This window comes from Cinclus cinclus, chromosome 3, assembly GCF_963662255.1.
Source record: "Cinclus cinclus chromosome 3, bCinCin1.1, whole genome shotgun sequence".
Taxonomy (NCBI): Eukaryota; Metazoa; Chordata; class Aves; order Passeriformes; family Cinclidae; genus Cinclus; species Cinclus cinclus.
In genome coordinates, this window is record NC_085048.1 from 68,470,138 (window position 1) to 68,496,588 (window position 26,451).

At 41.2% G+C, this 26,451-nt stretch overlaps 1 protein-coding gene across 1 annotated transcript; it reads right to left on the reverse strand.

The window, feature by feature from the left end:
- Positions 1-934: 934 nt before the first annotated feature.
- On the reverse strand, positions 935-25,709 carry GPR137B (G protein-coupled receptor 137B). Its single transcript, XM_062489005.1, has 7 exons — positions 25,283-25,709; positions 16,637-16,686; positions 11,597-11,819; positions 7,625-7,774; positions 5,531-5,659; positions 2,642-2,766; positions 935-1,100 (listed from the first exon to the last, which is right to left on the reverse strand). Exons 1-7 carry the CDS (start codon positions 25,649-25,651, stop codon positions 989-991), a joined length of 1,158 nt encoding a protein of 385 aa, XP_062344989.1. The 5' UTR covers positions 25,652-25,709; the 3' UTR covers positions 935-988.
- Between the last annotated feature and the right edge of the window lie 742 nt (positions 25,710-26,451).

A 26,451-nucleotide genomic window follows, 5' to 3' on the forward strand; every position in this document is an offset into this window, starting at 1 on the left:
AACTCCCTACATTTATCTCTGAAGATACAAGGCTAAAGCACTGCTTTTCTAGATTTCTTGTAATGCAGAAAGACCCTTTTGAGGTTTTTTTCTGCTTTATGTATACCTGGCTCTTGTTCTATTCCCACACTGCAATTCCCAGGTTCTTAAATAAATAGGCAAATCTGTTACTGTTCTATGCATCCCTCATCCTGGTGAGGTATTTGACTTACTCTTCTATATAATCTACATAGATCTAATTGATGGACATGATCGTGTAACTTTAATTTTTCAAGCATACAAATCTTCAGCTTGTTTTGCAGTTCACAGTGCTCCAGTTGGAGCAGATGCCCATCTCCACTCCTCTGAGACTGTCCCTAAAGCTGCTGAGAAGATAGTTTTCTTACTTTCTTAGAAGAATACAAGGTACAGGTAACTTCTAGCCTCCATCACACTACACTGAGTAAAGCAGTGATATCAAAAGAGTAAATTGTGCTCTGAGAACATAGCAATAACTTGAAAAGACAATATTTAATTGGGCTGATATTTTTTTCTTACAAGCTTTTAGGTGCATGTAAAAATTGCACCTGTCATGCATTTGAAAAATCTATTCATGTGTTTACAATATATTGATAATAATCATGTATTTCTAACTTTATACACAGTGTAAAAATAAAAATACTTAGAAAATAATTATGCCATTTCACTTCATGACATTTGCTCTTTTTAAATGAGCATAAAAATGATTAAATTATACCTTCTAACAACTCTATTCAAAGCCAAAATACCTTGGCTTAGAACAAGGTATTAACTGGAACAGTCTTCAAAGTTTAAATCATTAGCTTATATTTCTCCTTGAACTATGAAAAGCTCATGGCAAGGTTCTTCATTTATGTGTGCATAAGAAAATTTCTAAAAACCAAAAGGTAAAGAAAAGTTGCTAAGCTTTGTTTTTTCAGAACATTGGTTTTAATGTTGGAATGTCCTAGAATGCTGTAGTTGATTGAAGTTAAATAGGGCTTGGCCGGTCTGTGTCCAGTGCTGGATCTTGTTGGAGGGATCCTATGTAAGCCATGAAGCTGTTGTTCTGATGGCTCCAATCATAGTAGTCTGGAGAGAAACTTAGTAAGAAAATAGAAGAATTAGTGACTGGCAGATTGGTTCTGTAGACACCTGTAGGTTAGGGAACATGGGGGAAAAGCAATCATGTAGAGGTAGTTCTCATGAAGTGCAAAAGATAAAATAAACCCTCAACCAGGGGTACAGGCAGCTATTTATTTTGCTGATGTCAATTATTTTGGCCCAACTGTTTATTATCTATTTCCTGGTTCTCTTGGTTCACTAAGGACCATCCCCTTTCTGATTTGCTGTTCCCGAAGGTATTGGAAAATCCCAGAATTGGTGCTGCTCATCCCTGCCCAGTCCTGCCACTGCAAGGGCCTGTCAGAGATCTAAACCTCCCGTGTCTGTGTCCCAGAGAACAGGATGTGGTTTGCAGCTCTGCCCTGCTGTCCCTTCTCCCATGAGCATCATGGCACAATTCATGTGGCTGGTTTGGTTTCCACTGGGATCTGTGCATGTTACCAGTGTGGCTGGTTCCCTGATGGCTCAGTATGGAAGAGAGGGTGCCTCTGGCTCTAGGATGGGATACCAGGCTGACTCAAACCACCTGCAGCATCCTCTGTGGGCTTAGTTACTATGTGAAAAACTAATTAATGCAGGAATGGGATAACTGCTCTAACTATAAATAGTGAGTGTGCAACTTTACTGAGCCATGGTCTGGGCTCACAGACAGTGACTACACTGAATGAGTGACAAGAACTAGATCTGGGTTATGTTAACTACAACTGACAACTCAACCAGCATTTTGAGTGGTTACATTTATCTATTCATACCAGAGTGTAACTAGAGGAACAGCAAATGGATAACATGACTGAGACTCCTTTCAGGGCAGGACAGGGTCCTATCGGTGCCTTTCCTTCTCTGAATTGGGTGCTACCATTTTCATGCTCCTTCCTGGACAGGAATCCTTACCTAAAACACACAGCTGTGCAGGGAAGCCAGAATTTTTGTGCCAGTTCTGAGTTGTGTGGGATTTTAGCAGTTTGGTGGATTTTTCTAAGCTTTCAACATGTGGGAAAACAGATGCTCCCTTCATTTCAGGTCACCCTCAAGATAATTAGCCATGTTACAGGGCAACCTAAGCTGAGAGGCTTCTTGCTACAACCATCACAAGCTGGTGCCTGTGCTGTTCAGCTTCTCCCTGTTCCACCTGAGCAGGGAGACAGCTGTTTTTCTAGGCAGTCTTGCTCTCACACTTGAATGAGTAAATGGCACTTCTGCGGCCACTCTTGGAAGAAATAGAGGATGAAATGAAGTTCTGACCCAAGTTTTTCAACAAGTGGTGCATTGGTACAATTCTTAAATTATGTAATGATTTTCACTCTTGTGCTTATTTATAGAGTCTACAGGGCCCGTGGATGCCCACAGTCACTCAGTGCTGCCTTTCCACTTCAGCTTCCCCTCTTGCTTCCTCTCACCCTGCTGAGATTTATGCAGCAATTGCACCTAGACAATTCACATCTGTCTTCTGCAGTGTGTCAGAGCTCCTCCTCCTCCAGTTTCTGGTTTGGGAAGCAAGCTGCTCACTCTTGTGCCTCACCTGCCCTGTGCCCCCTGTGGTGCAATATTCCAGGCTAGATCATCATCACTGTCGTATCTGCGGGGGTTGTCAAAGAAGTAAGATCTGGGACTGAAGCCGTGGCTTGGGACCATTCCTGCGTTGGCCTGAGGGAAGGGAAACCTCAGTCAGAATTTGCAATGGATATCAAATAGCTGTTTATCAATTGCTTGGTGCCTGACTTCCAGAAGAAGTTGCTGCTAGCTTACCTTACGGTTTCCAAAATAAAACACAGTTTTGCATTTGCTGAAGACAAGAAAAATAATTTTGCATTTACTGTTTATCTCTACCAGCATACTGATACTGATCCCAACAGCTTTTATTTATCCTTATTTCTTACCTAACACCTGGCCTTTTCCTGAAACCACCCTCCAGTCTACATTCAACACTTCTCTTGAATTCCTGTCCATCCAGGACATTCATGCTTTTAGCCAGCTGACTTCAAGTGAGCAGTTGGAAGCAGTGGAGGGGATGAAGGAAACATGAAATGTCTAAAGAGATTTGATTTTTTACCTCCCACATTGCTAACACTCCCTCCTGGTACCTTACCTCCCTTGCTGCAGGAACTGATCATGTTCGAGCTTGGCATCCTGCTTAGTGAACCCACATCTGAAAAATCTCTTAGGCCCTTACCAAGCAATTTCAGCATCTCTCTATAGTGCTGTGAGGGTCAAATCCTGAGGTCAGGTCTTTTGACAAAACAGGCAGAGAAGCATATGTATAACTCCTTCATTTACAAACCATTTCCACTTTATTTCCTCGTGAGTCAAAACAAAAAAAATACAAGATGCAAGAAGTCAGCTTGATTCCAGAAACAGCATAGAGAGACATCTAAGAATCTGCTGAACCTCAACCACTGATCCATTGCTCCCATCCCCAGGGAAGAGGGGTTCTCTGTGCCTGTGGATAAGCCAGGATGACATCTTCTCTCTGGCCTTAAGAAGGAGAGCAGTTTGATCTCCCCCTTTATGCATTAAATAACTTTGACAAAAATGAAGATTAATGCATCTCTGTCATGCCCCCATTTCCAACATGTGTCTGGTTAAAGGTATGGCAAGGCAAAGGGCCACATGCTGCTGTAACCCTGTGTCAGCACCAGAGCCAACAGAGAGCTCATTCCAGGCTATAATCACTTGTGGAAAGGAGTTTCATATTTGAGCAATGCTGAATGCAGGATGCTTCTTTTGTTTCTGAAGTCCCAAATGAACCATGAAACCAAAGAACTGTTTCTTAGGATTGTTAATTAAAAATAAAGAATATTTTTGATTTTTACCTAATCAGACTTGATGTTATGACTTTTTTAACTAAAGGAGGGTTTGCTTTAATTCTAACCCCATACTTTCTGGCCAAGTAGCAGCCTACTGAATGCATTAGCCTAAAATCCTGTGGCCCTTGGTCTCCCTCTTGTGGCATACCGACTTTCAGTTTTCTCCTTCTCCAGTCCCTTTATTTTTTGTTCAGTTCTACTTATTTCTGGTCTTCCTCGAAATATTTGTCCTATGTGAGGAAAAAAAATCGATATATGACCTAATCCATGTGACAGATAATGTTTATCCTAAAAGAGGTGTCCATAAAAGAAGTGGTATCACTGATTGCCTCTTCTGAACTGTGTATTTGTGGAGATTTAAGGATTTCTGCAAATCACAATGCAAAAACATGTTATAAGTGTTACTGCAATGCTCTTGTGGATGAATACTGCCTGTTTGACTCCATTTGAGCTCTTGTTTGATTAGGACTCCAAGCCTTCATGAGATCAGCTTTTTGAACACAGTGATTAAACCACTTCCCTTATTTTCATTGTCCGTGAATCTCCCCCACACTACCCAAACTTGGCGACGAGGTCTAGCCCACTTCAAATGAAATGAGATCTCTCTGTGGTCACTTTTTAGAAAAGTAGGACCTCTGACCTGTACTTAAAAACATTTCTTCTCTTTGCAGTTGTCCTGGTTAACTCCTAAGCAGGAGTGAGACTGAGATACTTTTGGTCATGGACTCTGGGATCCATGGGGATTCTTACTGCAATGTCTGGTATTATTTCCTTGTCTGTTTTGGCTTTATCATTGTCTCTGAAAAGTACATTTGAGGACAAAAACCATCACCTTGTCTAGAAAGTTATTCTATTATATTCTTCTCTTACTTGTGTATTTACCATTCGCATCCCTTTTGAGTAATATTAGCTTTGGTTTCACTTGGCCTACAGAAACAGAGACTTTACCTCAGTAATCATAGTGAGGGCTGGTATTTCCTGTGTGCCTGTCAACCAGCTAACCTGGAGACATTTGCCTACAGCTATAAAAATGCTTGTCCATCTATTAACTACCTAGATATAAAGGACACTTATTGGGAATTATCCTTACAACTCATACCTTAGTCTCTGATCTTCTGAAATAGCCAACAAATCAGGAAGTGCTTATTATGGCCACTGGTCTTTGACTTGGAAAAAATCCAGTGGGTACAGGGCTGAAAAAATTCAGTCTATTATTTCATAACCCTGTTGAACAGTTAGCACACAACCATTTTCACTGCTATGTGATGAAAGATGCCAAGTTTGGATAACAAACTCCTTTCCCACCAATTCCAGTAAACTGCTGTATTATCTCAAAGGGAAGTTGTTCCTACCCTTAAGAAAGTTACTGATTTTTAAGATAAACTGCCTGACGAACACCTGGCCTTCCTTCTGGATGAACTTGATGAGTTTCTTTCAAGAGGAGTCAGCATAAAGAGTAGAAAGTTTTGGTTGCTTTTATTCTGCTGAGGACACATTGAAAAAGAGACATCAGAATGTAAAGAAGCAAAAGATCCCTCAGCATCTGAGCCCTTCAGATCTGCCTGGACATTACAGTAGTAAATACACTAACAAATTCCACTTACTAGATCTTTTGTAGGGTTTCGGACACGGAAGAAATACACAACCAAGGAAGTAGGCAAGAGCTCCCAGATGAAAAGGATCACTCCAAACACTATGTAACCTGCATCTCCCAGCTGACATTTCAGATCTGCCTGTTGAAAAGTAAAAGAGTGAAGTGTTTAAAAATAAAGATGGCAGCTCATTTAAAGGTGCAGGAGGCAATTTCAGAAATTCCATTCAGTAGAGTCAGATTAACTTGGCTAATGATTAAAGGTATACTATAAAAATCAATACGCTATTTTGGGTACATGATTTCCCTTTCCTCATTCTGCTATCTTACCTTCAGAAATAACAGTTTAATGCAGGAGTCTTCCCAGCTTAAAAGCCTGGCAAGCAATCACTTAATGAAGTGATCAAATTCAGGTAATGAGAAACTAGTTTTCCAGTCCTATTCCTGCTGGTAATAGTTGTAAAGGAACAATCAATAGTCAAGGACATTGCTTTTAAAAATTAAAGGCTTGGGTCTGTTCAAATTGGTGCACATTCTAAGGCTGAATAACCCAGCTGTCACATGCAGCAGTAGCTGTGATCTTCCTTCTAGATCTCCACCATTGCCCATAGCTACAGAGAGCAAATCCTGTCCTTGCATGCATTTTGCACAGAAGACAAAAGGGTGTTTCTGACTGGTGACCTAAGGCAATACTGCAGTGTATTTATGGGGCTGTAATTTTAGAAGTGTCTTTTGATTGTGGCACCAAATTGAGTACCCACTCCTCAGTTCCAGGCCCTTTGCATATAGTTCAAATAACTTACCCCAAAATCCATACAACCCCTAATGCCACAAGCCAGAATAGATATTCAAAAAATGTAGCAGTAACTCAAGGGCTAAAAAGCATTCCAGTGAGCTCCCAGCAAACAACCTCTGCCTCCAGAGGGCAAACAGGACCAAGTAGTCTGGCCATACCAGCCCCTGTTACTCCAAACTGTAGTAGTCAGAGCAAGAATTGTCCCCTGCAAAGGGTCAGCAGGAACAGCAGCAACTCCTCTGGGCTTAACAAGAGGGAAAATGCTAGATTCAGGAGACAAGTCAGAGCCTAATGCCCTTCTGCCTAAACCTGTGTGCTCTAATTCCACTGGCAGCACCTGCAGTCCTCTTCTCTGCACTGCAGCTTGGTTGACTAGAGGTCCCTTGACAGACCCTAACTCATAACAAGGTCCTCAGGGTAATCTATCTAACTATTTACCTACTTCTTAATTAAAGTTTTACCTACTGCTCAACAGCAATTTGTTAATGGCTGCAGGTTTGCTTGGCCACCCTGGCAATACAAGGTCCTTGCATGGCTGGGAACAGTGTTTTGGATCTGCAGGTGATTGCTGATTGCAGGGGAGACATGGGATTTTGGGGTCAAACAAAAGATACTCATAACCCAGACACAGACCTATTTTGCCTAGCCTTGAAAGAGCTGAAAAAATACTGGAACCTAAATATATTCTTCAAAACAGAGAAAGGATCTAGATGCTGAAATTTATTAAAATTCAACGAAGAATCTCCTGCTATTTCCTTTAGTTCTTTTATTACTGTTAGTTTTCAATGTAAATTGTCAGTTGTAATTAAAGGTTGGGAAAAGTAGTAGCCTTATCCTCAAATTACAGAAATTATCATGCTAATGCCAGAATTAAAGTAAATAACCCTACAGCCCTGGATGGCAGTGGGAGATGTTATGATGTCTTAGAACTGAGAATTTCAGTGGAATAAAGTACTGTTTTTCTGCTTCTCTAAGTACAATACATTCTTTATAATGGACAAAATACCTGTCTGTTTTAATAAATCCTGCTCTTTCTTTTGACAAGAAAATCAAGGTAAACAAAAGATTGATTTTTAAAAATTATTTGTCTTGTGGTTGCTTTTTTCTTTTACCACAGAACTGGAGTTTTATCCTTATGCCAAAATTATCAGAAATTTGTATTCCTGGAGCAAAACAATCTTAGTGCATTGAATAAAAGAAAAAAAAACAAACAGGGTTTGAATATATTTATTCCTCTTGTGATAGCATTTAGGAAGTCAATCATCAGATAGAGAATGAGGTTTTTTCATTAGCCAATATTTTCATACTTGCCTGATCTGACACGTTGTACCAATCGTAATCAAAAGAGTTGACTTTCTTGGTTTGGGAAAACGATAAGATGAACAAGTTGTAACAGGCTCGTGAGGTATAAAGTAGTATAACAGTCACTCCTATACTTGTCACCTGACAGACAGATGAGCCCTGGAAGAGATTTAAATACAGGTTATTATTAATAAAGGAAGTTGAGGATACCTTTGCTCTGCATGGACTTTGAGAGTTGTTATGCTACTCTGTCTCATGCGATTGAATTTTTTCCTTTCCTTCTTTGGCCACTATGTCCTATTCTATGTATATTCCTGTATTTTATCAGCACAGTGGTTTCCAGGCAATGGTAGCACTTACAGCCCTTACCAAGATGGGCTGTGACTAATTTCTATATTTTATTGAACAAGTGCTATTTTCAGAGCAGTGAAAACACGTAAGACCCACACATTGTATGAGGTGGAGTGACAGAATTCAGCCTTCAGCTCTGCATTAGCTACAGAGCATCCTGTATCAGATGCTGGCTAGCATGATGCAACCTTGCATCTTTTTACAACTGCTTGCTTTGCACCAATTTCACAAGTACAGAGCAGGTCATAACAGTCAGCAGTTAAACCCAGCACAGACAGGAACAGAACATCCTGCCTTAGCTAATGTCAACACAGAAGAGACAAAGTGGAAGCACAGCCTACAGGAACAGTGACCATGGCAGGGCAGTCTGAGTGGTAGCTTGGGCATAAGGGTAGGTATGAGACTGCAAGTGTGAAATTGCAAAGGTTCCTAAGCCCTAGAGAGAAAACTGGATAAAGCAGGGGAAAGAGCCTGACCCAGTGAGAGGAGTAAGCGCCTGACTACTATGTCAGGTGGGCAGGGTCGCTGTCAGGGGCTGAGACACCAGCAAAGGATTTGTAGTGGGGAGGCAGGATGGAAGGAAAGAATCCAGGAGCCATGGCTGCAGGGATCTGTGTGATCCCTCTGATCAGAGAGGCAGAAAGATGTACAAAATTGGGACTGGCTTTGAGAGAAACTCAAAGTAAATTCTTTGCAGTTGGCTCTGGAATAGTGCTTTGCACAATCAAAGGAGAAAAGATGGGTTAAAGTGCTGTGTGCATTCAGAGGTAGGTTGCCTTGCAATCATTTACTTCTCTAGCCCTGCCCTCTCCCTCTCCTGGCAGAGACCCACACCAGGAGGATGGGTTCCTTTCATCTATGTGAGAGAGACAGGCCAGGAGAGGAGTAGCTCCTCCCTGCCACAGGACCTTTTAAACCAGTGCAGGAGACTGGAAAGTCTGCATCTTATTCCCTCTGCTCACACACTCTGCTTCCAGGTTTGCAGCTGAGGGGCAGAGGTTCAAAGCACTGTGGCTGGCAAAGCAGACAGCAGAATGGCTAAAGAAGTATCGGGGAAGTCACCAAGCCTTCCCAAGTCACCAAATCCTGAATTTCTGGACTTCAGGAGACTACCAAGGCTGCAGTGCTGCTCACCCATGCTGTTGGCTATTGATCCTGCAGCTTTATTGACCCAGGTCCTCAGTCTACCCTCCCCAGTGAGGAGGAGCAGAGGGAGTATTTTAAAAGAGCTTGAGAGAAATAAGGTTGTCTGCCTTCCCAGCAAAATAACAATTGTTCTGTGAGCAGCCAGGCTCTGAAAATACCCAGTGCAGTGAATGTCTCTGAATTCCAGCTTATAACAGCCTGGAAACACCACCATTCAGCAGGCCTTAACCTGCAGCCATCTCAGGAGTGAGCCAAGAGACTGCAGCCACTCAGGAATTGAAGCCAGATCCATAGCAGGCAGTAGTGAAAGCTGTGGCAATACCAGCAAGCAGGAAATGCTTTAAAGAGGAAATGTTTGCTAGGCACTTCTCTGTTCTCCTTTGATACTAACAAGTCAGTGGTGCTGTCATGGAAACCAAGGGAAAGAGAGCAGAGAGAAGCTGCTGACAGGCACATACCAAACCCCAGCTCAGTGGCATTTACAGATTGCAGATAGCAGAAGCAAAGAGCAGAACGGAGTTGGCATTTCCCTTTATAGATTTCCCTACATAGCTGTCATTCTTCAACAGTTAATAGTTAAATGTGTAGAGATGTAACAAACTTCCCTCCCAGCAAATACAAAAAGGCAGATAAAAGTGTCCTGTTTTTGCTTCCAGTCAAATACACTTAGTGGGTTGGTGAAGGGAGAAGGCAGCAGTGAAAGCAAATCCAGATAAATCGTTTTCAGTCACAGGCCCCTGCAGAAAAGAAGGGGAACCCCAAGCTGATAGTGTGTCCCACCACATGATGCATTTGGCCAGCACAGAACTGGCACAAATCAGCACTTAAGGGCAGGGCTGTGCCCCTTCTTGGTACACAGCACCACGACGGTTCTCCATGCCAGGTCGTGGAGATGAATGTGTTTTCATATGTGGTTGGAAGATACATGCCAGCAAATGGGAGATGCAAACAAAAGGCTGCCAGTACTGGTGCCCACCTACATGCACCACAGAGCATGCATTATCTCCCACACTATTTCTGTCATATCACTGCAGAGAATGGATTTTTCTCCTCCAGATAGTTTTTTGGCATAACAGTAGCAGACAAAAAACAGGTTGTTTTATTCACTGCCAGTTTCAGTCATCTGTATCCCTAAAGTATGTGCACTTCCTACTGGAAGTCCTCAGAGGAAGTCCCATTTCAGATCAGGAGAAAGGAGGGGTAAAGCACTCTTTAACTCTCATTTCCACATTCAAACTTTCATCAGCTGAGTGTTCTGTCCTTTCCTGTCTGCAGTAATGCTAGAGATTCTTTGGGTTTTGTGAAATAGTTTGGAGTAAAGAAGATTGGGTTTCCTGCAGGAGGAGAAAACAGAACAAAACTAAAACCAAACAAAAACAGAACTAAACCCTCCTTTAGGTTAACATTGCTTTGTTACAGAGATTTATGCTCCTGTGATTTGCAGCACAAGAAAAACTTTTCTTACTAATAAAAATAATCCATTGCCAGTGCCCTTTGGTCAGCAAATGACAGGCTTGAAAGAAACAAAACTGAGCTGTATTTTTTAAATCTTCTATTTAGCTCTGAACTTTTAGTTGTTGTGCAGCATGGTCAGATTTTATTAAACAGGAAATGTACTAATTTCATCTGATTAAGTAAATGTAGAGAGTAATTCTATGATAAGGTTTTCTAAACAGCAGCTGAAACTTAGATTTTTAAAGGATTTGTTGTGGTAGCAGCAATGCGTTATTGGTTAAACTGAAAATTTGAGATTTAACTGTCTTCTGCAAACACAACGGCTTTTGAAAGCCCTGTTTCATTATTTATAGATACAAAACATATTCACTGATTTTATAATAAACACTGCATTCTTATGTGATGCCACCCAGCTCCTTGATCACTGAATGTATCCAAAGATATATACCTAACAATATTTCTTTAAAGAACATCCTGTAGAGTAATAGGACACATTTTTTAACCCTTTTCCCCAGCTAAGTTATAATGTATTAAGTCTTTAAAATGCACTCTCATTATCTATAGGAATATATATAAGAATATGCAAATGTATAAAGGGAGATTCATATTTCTCTGTCTGGCTTATCTTCAGCATGCTGCTACCTTTACCTTAAACAGTTAACTTAGCCAACAATTTGACAAGCTGAAGAATTTTCAAGTATAGGCCACTTCCATGATGCAGTACTGAAATGAAGTGGTCATCAGACAAAGGACCCAGAGAAAGCAGTGTCCACTTGAAAAAGAGCTGTGAGAAACTCCAGCCAAAAAGTTTTGCAAAATCTGCCTCAAAAATACATATCTGTATGATCACTGCTTTTAACCAAAAGCTCCCTTGCTACCATTTAGTATTTAATTCATGTACTGAACACGATGGCCAGCCAAGTGCAGGCTGTGAAGTTTAAGGCCTCCAGCTCTCAGTCTTTGTGGCTTTGTTTTGCACTGCCCTTGTATCTCAGAAGGTACTTGAAAAGAACTGAAAATGTACCTTACCTTGGACTCCAAGTAAATGTTGGCTAAAGACATCTTGGAGATCTTATACAGGCAGATGGAGAGTGAAACAGCACACAGCACAAACAATGTGTCATTAATTGCCACCCGGACAGAGACAATGATTTTTCTCTCTGAATTCTGTGTCCTCACCAATACTGCACATGTTAAATTCACCAAGAGGAAGAGGAGACTTATGAAAAGAGAAGCCAGGTAGAGGGGCAACCTGGGAGAGTGAGAAGAAAACAGTTTTAGCAACATTGTTCAGCAAGTGTCAATCATGAGATGGAAGTTGCACTCCGAGAAATGAAATCTGCCTGTGCTGGGCTGCCACAGCTGACAGAGTGACCAGCTGCCTGAGCCAAAATCAAAGTGCTCCAGATTGCTGGAGAGATTAACCTAGCTCATTTCAAACCTGTTTTTACAGTTACACAACAAGCTGTAAGTAAAGAAACTAATGTCAAGGAGCAAAACATGGAAGACTGCAGCAGAAATACAACAGCACAGTTCTTGAAAACTACTTTAAAAAATACATGTACCTTCTTAGACTGTCCACTTCATACACAGCACAAACCCTCTGCCTACTCACCCCCAGAAGAAACCTCTCCAAAGGCTGAGCTGCCTGGAATGGACTGGTTTTGACCCTGGTTTTACTGTACCACCACTGCCATATAAAGCATCACTGACTGTTAATGTTTGTTACCAGATATGAAATTAGGGAAGTGTCTAAAAGAAGGAAAAATCTCCAAGTTACTGCTTCCCTAGCTTCCATCTCTGTCTCTTTTGCTAAATAATTTGGTCATGGCCAACTCCTTGAAAGAAATTTAACTATGCATATTAATTCTGGGTTGGCATCTTGCCTTCTAGGCCAGGAAAAAGGTGTATTTACACAACCACAGGAGCAGACCTGGAACCAACATGTGACAGAAAGAAGCCTAGGAGTTGGACTGTTTTTATCCATCTGGTTCTTTTCCAACCTACCCAGCTCTGATACCTACAGTATCAAGGTATCAATGTAATTAAGGTATTATATGGTATGTATTTTTTTTTATTACTGCTTCTAATTCCTCCTTATGTCTATACAAACCTTTGGGGATTTCCATTAAAAAAATTAAAAAAGGAACAAAAAAGCATGCTTCCATTTCAAGTATTTGCTTAGTTCATTATCACTGCTCACCAAGGCAATTACTGACAAGATTCATAATCTGCAGTCACTGAACAAGAGGTTTTGGCCACAGCTTTCCATGCCTGTTGGGAACTTTGAATTTAGCTGACAACAAACATACAGACTGTCCCTGAGGAATATGGTTCTGATTGTTTAACAATACTTTACCCAGGAGGGATCTTTTCCTTTCACACATTCATATTCTTTTGGGTTAGCATCAATGCAGCTACAAGGCTGAAGCACAGCTGGCTTCTTTTCAGATGGCAGGAAAGGAGGAGATATACCTCTGAGATATTTTAACTGTATTACAGGGAGAACTGAGAGACTAAAAGCTTGTGAATCAATGCCTTTCTTTCCAGCTATATCTGGCAGTGAGCAAGGATGCTGTTTTTTTCATTGCCAGGCATGGAAATTCCCTCTCAGCAGGAAGATTGTGCTCATTCTTAACTTTCCAGGGCAGGGCTCTGTTTTTAGGATAAGCAGCTGGAGGTAGTTTCTTTAAACTTCATAGTCTAATGCTAGATGTATTGCACTCCTGAAGCTCCTCTCTCATACAGTTTCCTCTGTAATGGTGGTACATTTACAGCTTTTATTACTACCTTAGAAGTCTTTAGTGGTCTCATGCCTTCCTTTCTTTCCCCTCCAGAAGTCCCCCTGTGAGGGCCTGTGAGGAAAGGCACACTCTTACATCTGCCTTGCTTGTGGGATGGTGAGTATATGCCCTCCTTCTGCTCACCTTAACCCGAAGGAACTTCTGCTGCAGTACAGCCTGCATGCTGGCATGCAGCAGCAAACTGGCTTGCAACCAGCAAGGCTGAGAGGCTGCCAGGCCACCAGGCTCCTCCTTTGCAGACTTTAGCAGAAAAAAAAAAAGTCACTATTGTCGTACTCTCGGGCCCATACACTCCCATATGTGCCAGGTTGAATTGTTCTGGCCAGTGAGTTTTGCAGCTCTTCACATCATGATCTTCCAGCCCCCTTATTATTGTGATGTGGCCGAGGAAACAGCTGTCTGATTTGCAATGTCATAGAAGCATTGCTGCTGAATTTATGGAAAAGCACTGATAGAGATGCAGGCGGTCTCACTAGGGGAAGTTTTAAGGTCTCGCCAGATTAAAGGCAGAAAGTATCTTTACAGTTCAACTACAAGAGCACCTACAAGGCATGAAGAAGCATATGGAGTTTTATAGAAAACAGAAAAGCAGGACAGGAGAGGTGCTTCCAGATTGCACCAGTGAAAGCGCAAGTGAAAGTTCAAAGGCTTATTGTGCCTAATCCCCACTTTGGGACTACTCTTTAAAGAGCTGTGTGTAATCTGGTTTGGCTGGGGAAGACAGATGCCAGGCTGTTCTGTTCTTTCTGTGTCAGGCTGAATATACCCATAAGTTTTTCTTTGAGCCAAAAATAAAACCTCAGATAAATGCAGTGAGATTTGTCTTGTTCAACAAGAAGTTCTGTTTGAAACTACTGTATTTTGTATGCAGTGTCTGAGGCTTCTGTGTAACAAGACATGGACACATGGCACAGCACGCCTCATCCAAACCTGGTAACAATAAGAAATCCCCAAGTCCAGGGAGACAGGCTGAAGAACTGTTTAAATATTAAATTGGGCTGGCATAGACTTCACCTTGAGCGCTTTTACTAATTTTGTGAGGGATGTTCTGAAAAAAGTTTGCTTAAGATTCTAGATCCCCGATAGGAATTTTTTTTTTGTATCTGAAATTATTTTGATTTCTGAGACCTGTATCATTACACAACAGTCCTATCTCTCAGTTACCCCATTTATGTTGCCATCATCTGTTGCAAAAATGCCAATACCAGGCAATAAGGTCTTACACTTACTAGAGAAAATGGGACAAAAAAATCAAAAAGTGGACATTCAGTAATGAAGAAAAATCAGATTCGGTAAGTGCAGACTCCAGACCTGTCTGTAGGCCTTGCATCTTTCCATCATACATCTCTCCCTCAGGATTTTAGCAACCTGATCTAATGAAAGATATACCTGCCCATGGGACACGGGTTGGACTAGATGATCTTTAAAGATCCTTTCTAACACAAGCCACTATGTGAGTCTGTGTTATTTCACTAGCTTGTTACAATTAATTCATATGTAGTTGTGCACATATTACATCACTTCAATTGCCCTGTGTAGGATAGGAAACGAGGTCAGTTTTATCAATATAGCTCTTTTAGACAGATTAACCACACCCATGCTGAGATCTAGATGTTAAAACAGAATACAACTGAAAACCCTTACCAACAGAGCTCAACAAGAAAGAAACAGATGGGAGATCCAGGAGTGATTTGTATTAGAAATCCAGTAGGGAAGAGTCAGGGAGGAAATGGAGCTGTCGTGAGGAGGCTGGTCTGTGCATGAGTAATTCTAGCCACAGTACATTTGTATTTAGGAACACAAATGCTCCAAGAGCTACATGCAGGTTGCTAATGTAGTCACTTCATAGTCATTGACTAAATATCACGAGCTCCTTGTGCTTAAAGAAAGACATTTTCAAGCAGCATTCAGGAATAAAGCCTTGCCACAAGCATCAATAACAGAAGGGGTTCAAAGTTTCTAGCTCTCACCTCTAAAGCCATGCAGGAGCCTGTCCACAGACAGTTCTCCACCACCCTGACCTGCAGCCCAGGCTCTGTGCAAAGCGATCCTCTTTGTTCCTCTTGCCTGTGTGCCCCACCAGGGGCAGGCACATCTGCTCTGGGGGGACCTGCCTGGGCTGTGCTCTGCTTGTCTGCCAGTCCATTCTCCTGGATTTTCTGCCCCCAGGAACCACAGTGCAAAAGGGGGGTTCAAAGCTGCTCACATTTACTTTTCAGCCTGGAGTCCACATTCCTGAGTCATCCATCACATCCTGCATTTCCTATGCCCTCCTCAAGCCTCCTCTCACTGTACTGCCCTTATACCAAACATGGTTCCCAAAGTACTTGGTACAGATGATTGCCCCACAAGCTGCATGGAAACCCAGCCAGATAACAAATTTCTAGAGCAAGGACAGTGATAATATTTGGCCTGTTGATACAGTACTATGTTCTCCTAACAGTCAGCAGTAACAAGTCAGATTGCAGTTTAACATCATTCTGTTTTCCTATCCCGAATTCATATTGTAATTTTCTTTCTTTAGAATGGAGACAACCTCTCTCTCTCTCTCTCTCCTTCTAAACAGCATTGCCCAATTGAGGCTTTTAAGTGTTGCCACAACAAACATTAATTGATTGAGCTCTTCCTGAGCTTTCTGGACATTACTGCCCCTTGGGGTTCTTTCAAGTACTTCCTGACAGCTTCTCCTCCACAACGAGATGTCAAATGAATCTCTCCACCTAAATGCAAATCTACCAAAACCTCAACTCTGTGGAGTCAGAGGAGGTTATCTATAAGCTCCCAAACACATCACAAAGTTGAATCCATTCTCCCTAGCTCTTTCCTTTCACAACTTGCCCATCATCTTCCCAAAACTTTTAAGACTTCTATTACCGCTGACCTCACAGATTGAAATGGACCCGCTCCCATTCATTCTATTCAAAAAAACCCAAAACATCACTCTCCTTCTTCAGCACTGGATCTGAATCTACCTAGTAATACAAATGTTTAGAACCAGTAAACAAATCTCCAGAGTGGGTGTTTTCCGCTGGCATTTGAAATATTTGCCTTTGAAATATGTAACTGTCTAAAAACAATCCTTGTGTTGGGAAAGGACAAAGTCTCCTAAAGGCAGTAGGAAGAAGGTGGCTTCAGAACCATCATCATAAAACATTGATATACAAATATGAATAGCTGAAATATGGATGCCACAAGTTACAAAAGATGTTTCTCAAACAGCACAGCTGCTCTTTTTTACCACATTGAATGTTTGCATATTTCTTACCTGTATTTCAGTAGCTCTGGGGAATATTTTGACTTAGCTTTGAAAATCACCTGCAAAACAAAAAAAATATTGCACCAAACATAGCATACATGTCACCAAAGGAAGACACTGAGTCACAGCAATTTTGTCTCACAGGCCACAAGATATGTCATGACAGGTTTCATTACATAACAGATTTGCATGGATTGCACACCCATGGCAGGCAAACTATAAGCAAAGTACTAGAACCACTCAGAAGGTGATTAGACTCACTTGTATACAAATTGTCTACACTATTATTTCCACTTACTCTGGCTTAGGAATAATGTCCTTCATACCAGTATTAACAAAATTATCAATGCCAGCATATCATAGAGGGAAATTATTATAGGCTCTTACATGACCTGACAGTACATGTCTCTCACATAGACCAGCTCACGCTAGGCCCAATATTCCCATGAAAAACCCATCATAGTACCCTGGCCTGAAATTAGATATATACTTTTACATTCATATTACGTTGCCAAAATTATGCCATTGAGTACCAAACTCATTATTTTACTCTGAGGCATTATTTGGCTTCTGCTGACTGTCTCTTCACTGTACAACAGTATGTGCTCTCACAGAGAGATAGCTCAGGCCCAGCAATCAGCTTGTTGTACCAGAAAAGATAAAATACTGACAAGTTTTCTGTAATGTAGCTAGGTGCCACCAGTCATAGCTGTTTAACCACCATCAGAAATTACACAAAAAATACATTACAATATTTTGGGTCTTATTTATTAAAAAATTACTTGAAAGTATCACTGCTTTTTTATGAGCTAACATGGTTTCCAAACAAACTTAGTTTACAAATGTTAATTTAAAACAAAGCACACTGGTTACTAGTGTTAGAAAGACTGCATGATGTATGACTTTTTCTGGGTTGTTTCCCAATTATTCTCTCCTCAAATTATGCTATCTTATCCATTTACCTTGGTTTTGCATGCCCTTTAGTAATGTTTGCATAATACTTGCTATGATTATTATGCTTTCCCAAGGAAATGGAACTTAAATGATCACAATGTGACTGCAGACGTGTCTGCCTGCCAATCTCTTTATCTGGCCTTTACTAATCTTAAAATACTTCAGAAAACTGATGAGAAAATGAAGTATCAAAGTATCTTGAAGTGTCAAAGACATGATCCTTTATCGCTTTTCTAAAAATCAATGACTCAAAGGAAAAAAGGAACTCTATAAATGTACCTAATATATGTCCTCTACTTGCATGATGATTCTACACATCACCCAGTAGGAGAGAGTCTGCACAGTAAAATATTGTAAGAAATTCTCCAGTTATGGGAACAACTGAGAGTCAATCATGAGACATAGATTTGGAGAAAATCAGGCTCAACTTGTTCCAGAGCTCCTGGAACAACTTGTCATTTAACTCCTATTCACCATAAACAGCTGCCTTGACATGGAAATTATTTTTGTGATGCATCAGCCTGCTTAGCAGTAGCTGAAGCAGCAGAGAACACTGAGTTTTTCAGCAAACTGAGAATAAAATTGAAAACTTGGGGGAAAAAATCTCTAAAAATATTCTGCAACCATTGATACTGTTTTCAGATAGATAACATCTCTGATAGTATCCCTTATTGAAGAATTTTGTGATTCATTTTCCAAATTTCTGGATCATGAAATTTCACAGAAGTTCAGGAAGAAGTTTTAGGCTGTTTTATTTATTTGCTTCTGAAAGGAAAGGTACAAGGGGCTTGCAAATGTTCTGCACTTCTTCTGTGCATTGAGAGTAGCTGTCACTTTCAGAGAAGAGATGCGGTTCAAAATACTTCCCAGACACTTTTTGTACAAGATTTATTGCCTACTCTTCTTATTCTGGAATGGAGGGAGGAAGCAGATTCCTGACCTCAGTGAAACTAAACAAGTAATCCTTGTCTCTAGGGCCATTCCACAATCCTCACCTATTGTGAGTAGCACTTGCACAGATTGTACCATTAACTTTGACACCTTTCAGGAGTTGCACTGAACAGAATAGTTCAGAGCCTCTGCAAAGAACTTCACAAGACAAGCAATTTCCAGTGGACAACGAGTTGTTCTGGTTTCATATAACCTAGCAAATATGAAGTTCCTAAATACCATCTCCAGTGGTTCCCTGAAAAAGATCTACTCATCCCTCTTAAGTCACAAAGTCCTGTCACATAAACCAACCCAAGACCACCGCTCAGCAAAATCTCCATGGATAATCTGGGTAAAACCAAATGCGATGCTCCTGCTATAGATCCAACAGGATCTCAAGATTCAAGATCACCAAAACACCTGTTACTGTGATTCTGCATTTGGTGAATCTGTCCAGGGTAATCCATATTCTGAAATTTTCAGAGCAAAAGGACCACTAAGAAATAAAATAAATACTGTACAAAAAAAAGAAAAAAAAGTTATCTGGAATGAAAGTCACACTTTAAGGCACGTAGAATTCTCACCAATCCACTGCTAGGCAGGAGCACGGGCAGCCAGATTCTGCCACCTTTGCTTGAACACTGATGGGGCCTTAGTTCATGAGTAGCCCTGCTGGAAGCAGTGGGATTGTCACAGAATAAAGGGTTGTTCAGTGGGAGTAAGGATGTCAGAAGCTGATCTCAATATACCTTACATGCGTGGGTGCAGCTTTTTGCTTTTAGCATTCAGCTCAAGAGCCTGGTTGCTCAATGGCCCCTCCTTGCAGCAGTGTTGAGAAAGCCTCTAGTGAATATCTGAGTCATCTAAGTAAGTCTTCCAGCAAACCAGAGCAAACCAGACTATTCCTAAGAATAGACTAAACAGCAGAGAGCAGGCTCTTTTAAAAGGATCCTTCAGAGAGGCCCAAGATGAACACGAAAAACACAGTGAAAGTCCTTGCTAATTTTCTTATGTTTAAGGGGTTACTTTTCAGTCTTAAAAGTATTTCCCCTTCTTGTTCTTTGAAGGAGAAATATCCTGTTTTGACTCTCTGTTTCTGCCAAAAGGTTGGAAACCTCAAATGAGACTCTCACACCTCCTCCACTCCCCTGAGGTATATGTCTGGCATATAAAACTGCAGCAGTTCAAAAGGACTCCAAAAATCTCTTCATACAGCCAGAGAAAATTCCCATTGCAGGAACTGATGTAAACAGCTGACCTTAGAGACATTTTACGAGGCCCCAGGAGTGGGGACGGCATGGGACCCATCAGCAGCTTGGCTCCAGAGAGCTCTGGAGAACTGCTGGGCAGCAGAGCAGGCAGACAGGGCCAGGCTGTTGTAGCTGATGGGAGTTCCAGCTAATCAGGAGACACTTTGGCTCTATCAGTATCAGTGAAACAGCTGTCAAAGCCAAGATAGATATCCCCAAAGCAAAAGAAAAATAAAATCTCCCTGGAGCAATTTTCATGTCCATACTCTGATTTAGCTGAAGTGATGTGATGACTGGCACAAACCTCTGCTGTACCTCTAGTGCTAGCTGATCAATTCACTTTTACAGGAGCTACAGCTCAGCTTACTAAAAAGCCTCAGACATGTGGTAAATGCTTGCATATGTCTCAAGCTGGCCCTCTGCACAGGAATAACATTCAGCTTTGTTTACCACTTCTCACTTCAAAAACCCTATAAGAAACATACCATGCACTTTTCCTTCCCCGTTCCTTTCACCACAGTCCCTCTCTTCCTCTGTCACACTACATGCAAATTTCTCTTTGAAACCTGAAAATATGCCACAACCTCATTATCCGCACATTTACCTTTCTTCCACTGTGTATCTTTCAGTCTCAGTCCCACCTTCCCCTTTCTCTCTTTCTTCCATGTTCATTCTTTTTTTTTGGATGAGATTTCCAAAAACAGGCAAGATTTCCCTCTACTCTCTAAATTCTATAGTATGTAAGGCCTACAACATGGGCAACATGACTCACTACATACTCAGTCTTCCATGAATTGGTAAAAATAGTCCTAAAAGGACAGGGATGATTGTGGGGGCTAACAGCCACCACAAACTTTCAAGAGTAGCTTTCCTATCAAGTTATTTTCTAAGTCAAATGATTTCATCCATCCTGTCAGATGCTGACAGCCAGCCAATCTGCTATTGGAATTTGTCTTCTATAGATATAATACTAAGGGCAACATTTTATAGCAAACATATTTGCTGATGCTTTACCATATGCAGTTAGACTCCTGTGTAATTCTATATACATCTAAAGCTTGTTTAAAATTAATAATAAGCTTTATAATATTTGATTTATTGATTTCTGCTAAAAAAAATTCTCCAAAATTAAAAGCCCTCTCTATTCTCTCACTGGTGAGAATTTTTGAAATGCTATCCTCAGTAATTAGAGAATGAGAAATTTTCTTAATTCTCCTCCCAGAGCTAACATTTACTCTGGTTCCACTGAAATACATGAAAACTTTCTGAAAGCCTTGTGCTGTTTTTTACCCCACCCTGCCAGGCACTGCCAGCTCCCCTCTGAACTGTCTTACTGTGTACCATTTCTCTTAATTTGAAAGTCCCTGATTGTATCAGTACTGCCTGGGAGGCAGGGTAAGCTTCTCAATCCAGATGCCAAAGAAAAGGGAGGAGGAAGGAGAGGTAAAATCTGCCTACCAACCTTCTCCACCCATGCTGTCTTGCACCTCTTTAGCTCAGCACTACTTTCCCTAAATCCTGGAGAAGATCCCAACCTGATGACAAAACCTAGAGCCCACCCAACTCTTTTCTGTGCCTGGCCACAAGGGAGGCCTGGGATTTTCAGTGAAATTTATAGCTCATGATCTTTGGCCCTGACCTTGTTCTTCGAGCCTGTAACCCTCCATCCTAGCCTCTCTCCCGCTTCATTTGTTTTCTGTTCTCCAGGGAAATTCAAAGCCTGGGGAAAAAGGACAAAGTGAAGCAAGTCCTTCTTTGCCCACCCCTCACAAGCACCGAAAAAGGCAACTTCTTTTTTTTTCCCAGAGCCTCTTTACTCTTTTACCCACAGCACTTACTGTAAACCCTGAGGACTCATCTCAGTGAGTCCCTTGTCAGGGACAGGGAATATTTGAGAAAGCAGGGCATAAATATAAGAGTATCCAAATCCTAAAATCCTCACTTTCTTTATTATCCTGGGATCCCTCACCATGGGATTCTCTACTTCTTTCCCTTTGAAGTGGAAAATATTATGTTAGTAAGCAGAAAATGGAAGCTGCTTGTGTAAGACAAATATCTCTATGGGATTTTTGGTCTCTGGAGGTGGAATTGCACTTTGGCTCCCTATCTGGTAGATCAGGATCAGGGTGCTGCTCTGTCTTGGTACAGATGTTGTGCTACTGTTTTACAAAAGTGCCACTGGATCTCATCTTTATTTGAGATTTATTTGAATGATTTCCAAGTAGGCAGAGAGCCTATCCTCCTGAGACGGTAGATCACACAATTCTTTTTCTTTAGAAGAGGATGAATACAGACACAGGATTAAAAAGTCCTAATACACTTATTTATTCCATTAAAAATCATATTAATTTTCTCCAGTATGGGATCTCTGACAGGAACTAATATTCTATAAGCCTTCTCTGCAGCACCATTTCTGCTTGCCCTAATTAGGGCATTACAATTGTACCAAAGAACCCTGAACTTGGGTCTTAACCTACATATCCCATTTTGAGTCAAAACTGTTTTGATTCTAACATCCCTTTTGCTGATAGTTTCCCTGCTTTAGCAACCTGCCCCAAAACACTAGAGGGTCTTCTCTGCAGCTGCTGATGCTCAAGTCTGGGAACAAAACTCTGTTGTGCTGATGTCATCAGGGCTTATTTGTCTTGCTACATAAAACACAGCTGGAATTCCCTATGGCTTTGGGATACCTATTAAAAAAGAGAATAGTTGTGGCTAACTTTCTGTCAAGTTCAAAGGTTCTTGTTATTTGAAAAATGCCCTCGGGCACTTGCCAAATGAGTTTTTGTTTGGCCAGGAGGATTTGCAATATTTTTTGGATCACTTTTTTTTCCCTCACATCTATTTAAAAGTTTTCCTAGCAGTTCCACATTTAGGAATGGTGGGTGCTGTACAGCAGATAAAAAAAACCTACAAATTCTGGAGACCCAAGAGATCTCTTCCAGTGCTCTATATCCATACTATACACAGATCACTTCCTTCCCTCAAGCTAAGCACCAGTGAAATAGCAGGGGTTTCATGCAATGAGACACACATGCAGACCCTTCTTGCCTGTCATTCAGAGAATAAAAGGACAAAAGTTGTTTCTAAACAGGTCTGTGAAGTTTTAAGCCATTACTGAAAACAAAACTTTCTCTCTCCACCCCTTTCACACTAGTTCTTGCTTGCCTATTGTGGAAAGCTAGATGTACATTAAATACAAGATGCTGAATTTCAAGCCAAACCACCTTTTAATGGTTAGAAGTAAAGAATTAATAACCATGAATTAAAAATATATGCACTTATTATATGATGTATTCATAAAATGGCTGTGCTTGTATTTCTTAAACCTTTGTTTCAGTGGGGGAGATATCTGAGATTAAATTTCACTTACAGCAACTAGCTCAAGAGCAACCAACAATATACTAATCTTATGTCTGTCTACAGTGGCCCAAGATATTTAAAGATTACAACGCACATCACAGACTCTGAAAGTCCCCTGCAAATATTGCTTCGAAAGCCTCACAGCAGCTCTTCAAAACAGGTTCCACTCTTTTTCAGAGGGGCTCAGAGGAAGATCATGAGGACTCAGGATGATAAAGCAGAAATTGTCTCAAAGGCAGGACCAACAGCCTTAGCATTTTTTCTGTTTCCAACCACTGACTTGTGCTTCCTGAACGCTATCAGACAACAATGCTAAAAATAAGTGAAAAGGACGTATGTGTGCATTCTTTATGCTGTCTTTTCAGATCTTCCTTAGACAAAAGGAATGTTACCTGCAGCACTAAACCTCCTAAGTGCTGACACTACTGCACAGACTGCTGTGCCCCCCTGTGCTCGCTCCAGCCCAGGCTTCTCTTGGCCAAGAGCCAGAATGCTGCACTCTGCCTCCAGACTTCCACAGCAGCCCTACATGCATGTCTGAGGGAAGAGTCTGACCTAAGGCTGTGACTTAGTGTCAGCACGGTGATGGGATGGACTGTGTGCTGATGGACACTGGGCCCTGGGAAGCTGCACAGTTATCAAATGACTCTCACAATAGCTATGGGATAAAGCATAGGTCACCACATGCCTGAGCTGGATTTGAGTAGTATGCAGATGAAAGGTTCCTGTAATCCCTTAATGTATCTCAAGAACCAGGGAGTGGAGCAGGGTGAGTTAGCAGGTGTTTCAGACACTGAATCCATGAAAGCAAACCTAAGCACAAAACTGGGTACATGGTTCTAAGTATTTAATACCCTCTACAACTCAATTGATATTCTTATAACTGCCATGCTTACCATTACTGCTTTTCCAGCTCTGGGATAGCAGTTCTTGCATGCAAGTTCTTGCATGCAAGTTCTTGCATGTTCAGAATTGATAAGGCCCGTCATCACTACAGAGCACTGTTGAACACCATGGGGACTACAGAAGCACCAACCCCAGGCACCCCCAGGAACCCGAGCTGGTTCCAAGTGGGGCACACAGCAATACCCAAAGCACGGGGTACACACAGCAACATCCTGAGCACTGCCCAGTGTGCTCCAGGGCTGAAGCTCTCCTGACAACTGCTCCTGCACTGGGAAAGTGGACTTTGGTCAGAGCCACATGAGTGCGGGCTTGGCATCCTGCTCCAAGTGCTACAATAGGATTGAGGACATAGAATCCAGTCTCTACCCTCCTGCAAGTTTCCTGTGAGATCTTAGGCAAACCCAGCAGTCTTTCTTTGTCCGAGCATGCCAATATCCCATCCTTCAGCCAGCCAAGTGCAAGATAGCCATGTTCATCATAAATATTTCCAAGCACTTCTAGCTGCAGAAACCTGGAGCCCTGTGGGCAGCTTAACTCATCAGGCTTCTTAGATGTCCACAGCACAGATACACTCTACAGACCTCTTCCTGAAATGGAGATACTATTTCCTTTACTCCACTATACAGCTAAATCATCTTTACATCAGAGTCCTTGAAAGAAAGGGTGTATCTCTCCACAGCACTTAGCACTTATTGAACAGAGTCAAAGCTGTTTGTAATACAGATCGTTAAAGGAATTTGGGCCCACAGTAGGACTCCATCAACAGTTTCAATTGTTATACACATAATAAAAATCTCACTCAGAAACATTAGCCAACTTACAAAAAAACTGGGACTGGGACTTTGTTGCTGGCAAAATTAGACATTACAATTCTGACTGTACACAGAGATCAAGACTGGTAAGCCAGGAGGTTTTTAAAGTCTAATAACAATAATAAGGCATAATAATAGAATGACATTTTGGGTGCCCAAATTCAAAGCTCTCCTATACATTTTCACTCCAATCTTTGAATTATTTCTATAGACAATAGACATGTTAATTGATATTCTCACAGCAATCACTTCAGCCTCCAGTTTCACTGTAACACTTATCACTTGCATATAAACCAGAAGTGAAAATACCTAAGTAAACAACTGAAATTTGCTTTTTGCATTGCCAAAGTACATTTGTAAATTACATTATTCTCATGATGCTTACATAATAAGGCTTTACCATTCAGCTAGATTTAATCAACTAAATATCTATTGCTTACCTGTGTGAAGTAAAGATTCATCAGGGTCAGGGTGAAAAACTGGAGGCAGACTGGGAAGCAATAGAGAAGCCAGAAGATGAAGGGGCTGAGAGAATTTGCCGTGACAAAGTCTTTGAAGTAAAATGAAAAGAGCACTGTCCTAAGAGAGGCCCAAAACAGGCACAGAAACAGAAAGACAGTTTGGTAACTGAACCTCTTGTGCCTGTAGTGAAGGACCAGCCAGAGCTGGACGTAGATGAACACAAACAACAGTGAATAAAAAATAGTATATACAATGGTCAGGCCCAGCTTCACATACGGAGGGACAGCTGGCGTCAGGGTCGGCGGAAGGGTGTCATTTTTCAGTGGGTCCCACTCAGGGGCCTCCATTTGATATCGGGAATCGTCAGAATTATTTAAGTTTGGCTGCCGCTGCTGCCTCCTCCTCCTTCTCCTTCTCTTTTCATCTTCCTACAGCATAGGAATCAAGAAAATGAAAGAAAACAAGCTGCACTTCCTCTTTGGCAGCTCACTGTGGGCTGGTAGCACATGATCACAATTCAGAATGATTCATTAGGACTGCCTTTGTCAGCAATTGGCAGGGAACAGCTCAGAAAGCTGCTCTTTGCTGATGTCTCTGCACAAATCTTTGCCATCCTTATGAAAAAAAGAAATCCATCAACCCCTGAATGATTTACTGCTAATTTTTTTCCTAAGGAAAATTACGTGGATTTTTAATTGGTTATGTAATGTTCTATTTTCTACAAGAAGCAAGTACCTGACACTTTCCCAGTGGCAGCCACATCATATCTTTGCAGGAATTTTTTTCTTGTTTCCTGTTTAACAAGTATTTAATTTAGCTGCATTTTGTTAGAAATCATTTTAAGCACCTTCAAATACTCCTGAAATTCAAACTTCCATACTACGCTGCAACAGATCAGCCTGGCATTGCAGAAACCTTTGTGTTTATAAAGAATTACACAATTAGCACAGCAAATCTAATGCATTCAGTTTCTTCTTTTTCTTATAGGATGCTTCATTAGAATGGGAGAAAACGGACATCAGGATTTCCTGATAAAAACCTAGCATATACAGGAACAAAATAAAACCTCATAAAGATCTAAATTCACCAAAGCACACATGCAGCTACAGGTTCTTTTCTTCTCGGTTGCTTTTGTGCCATCACTCTG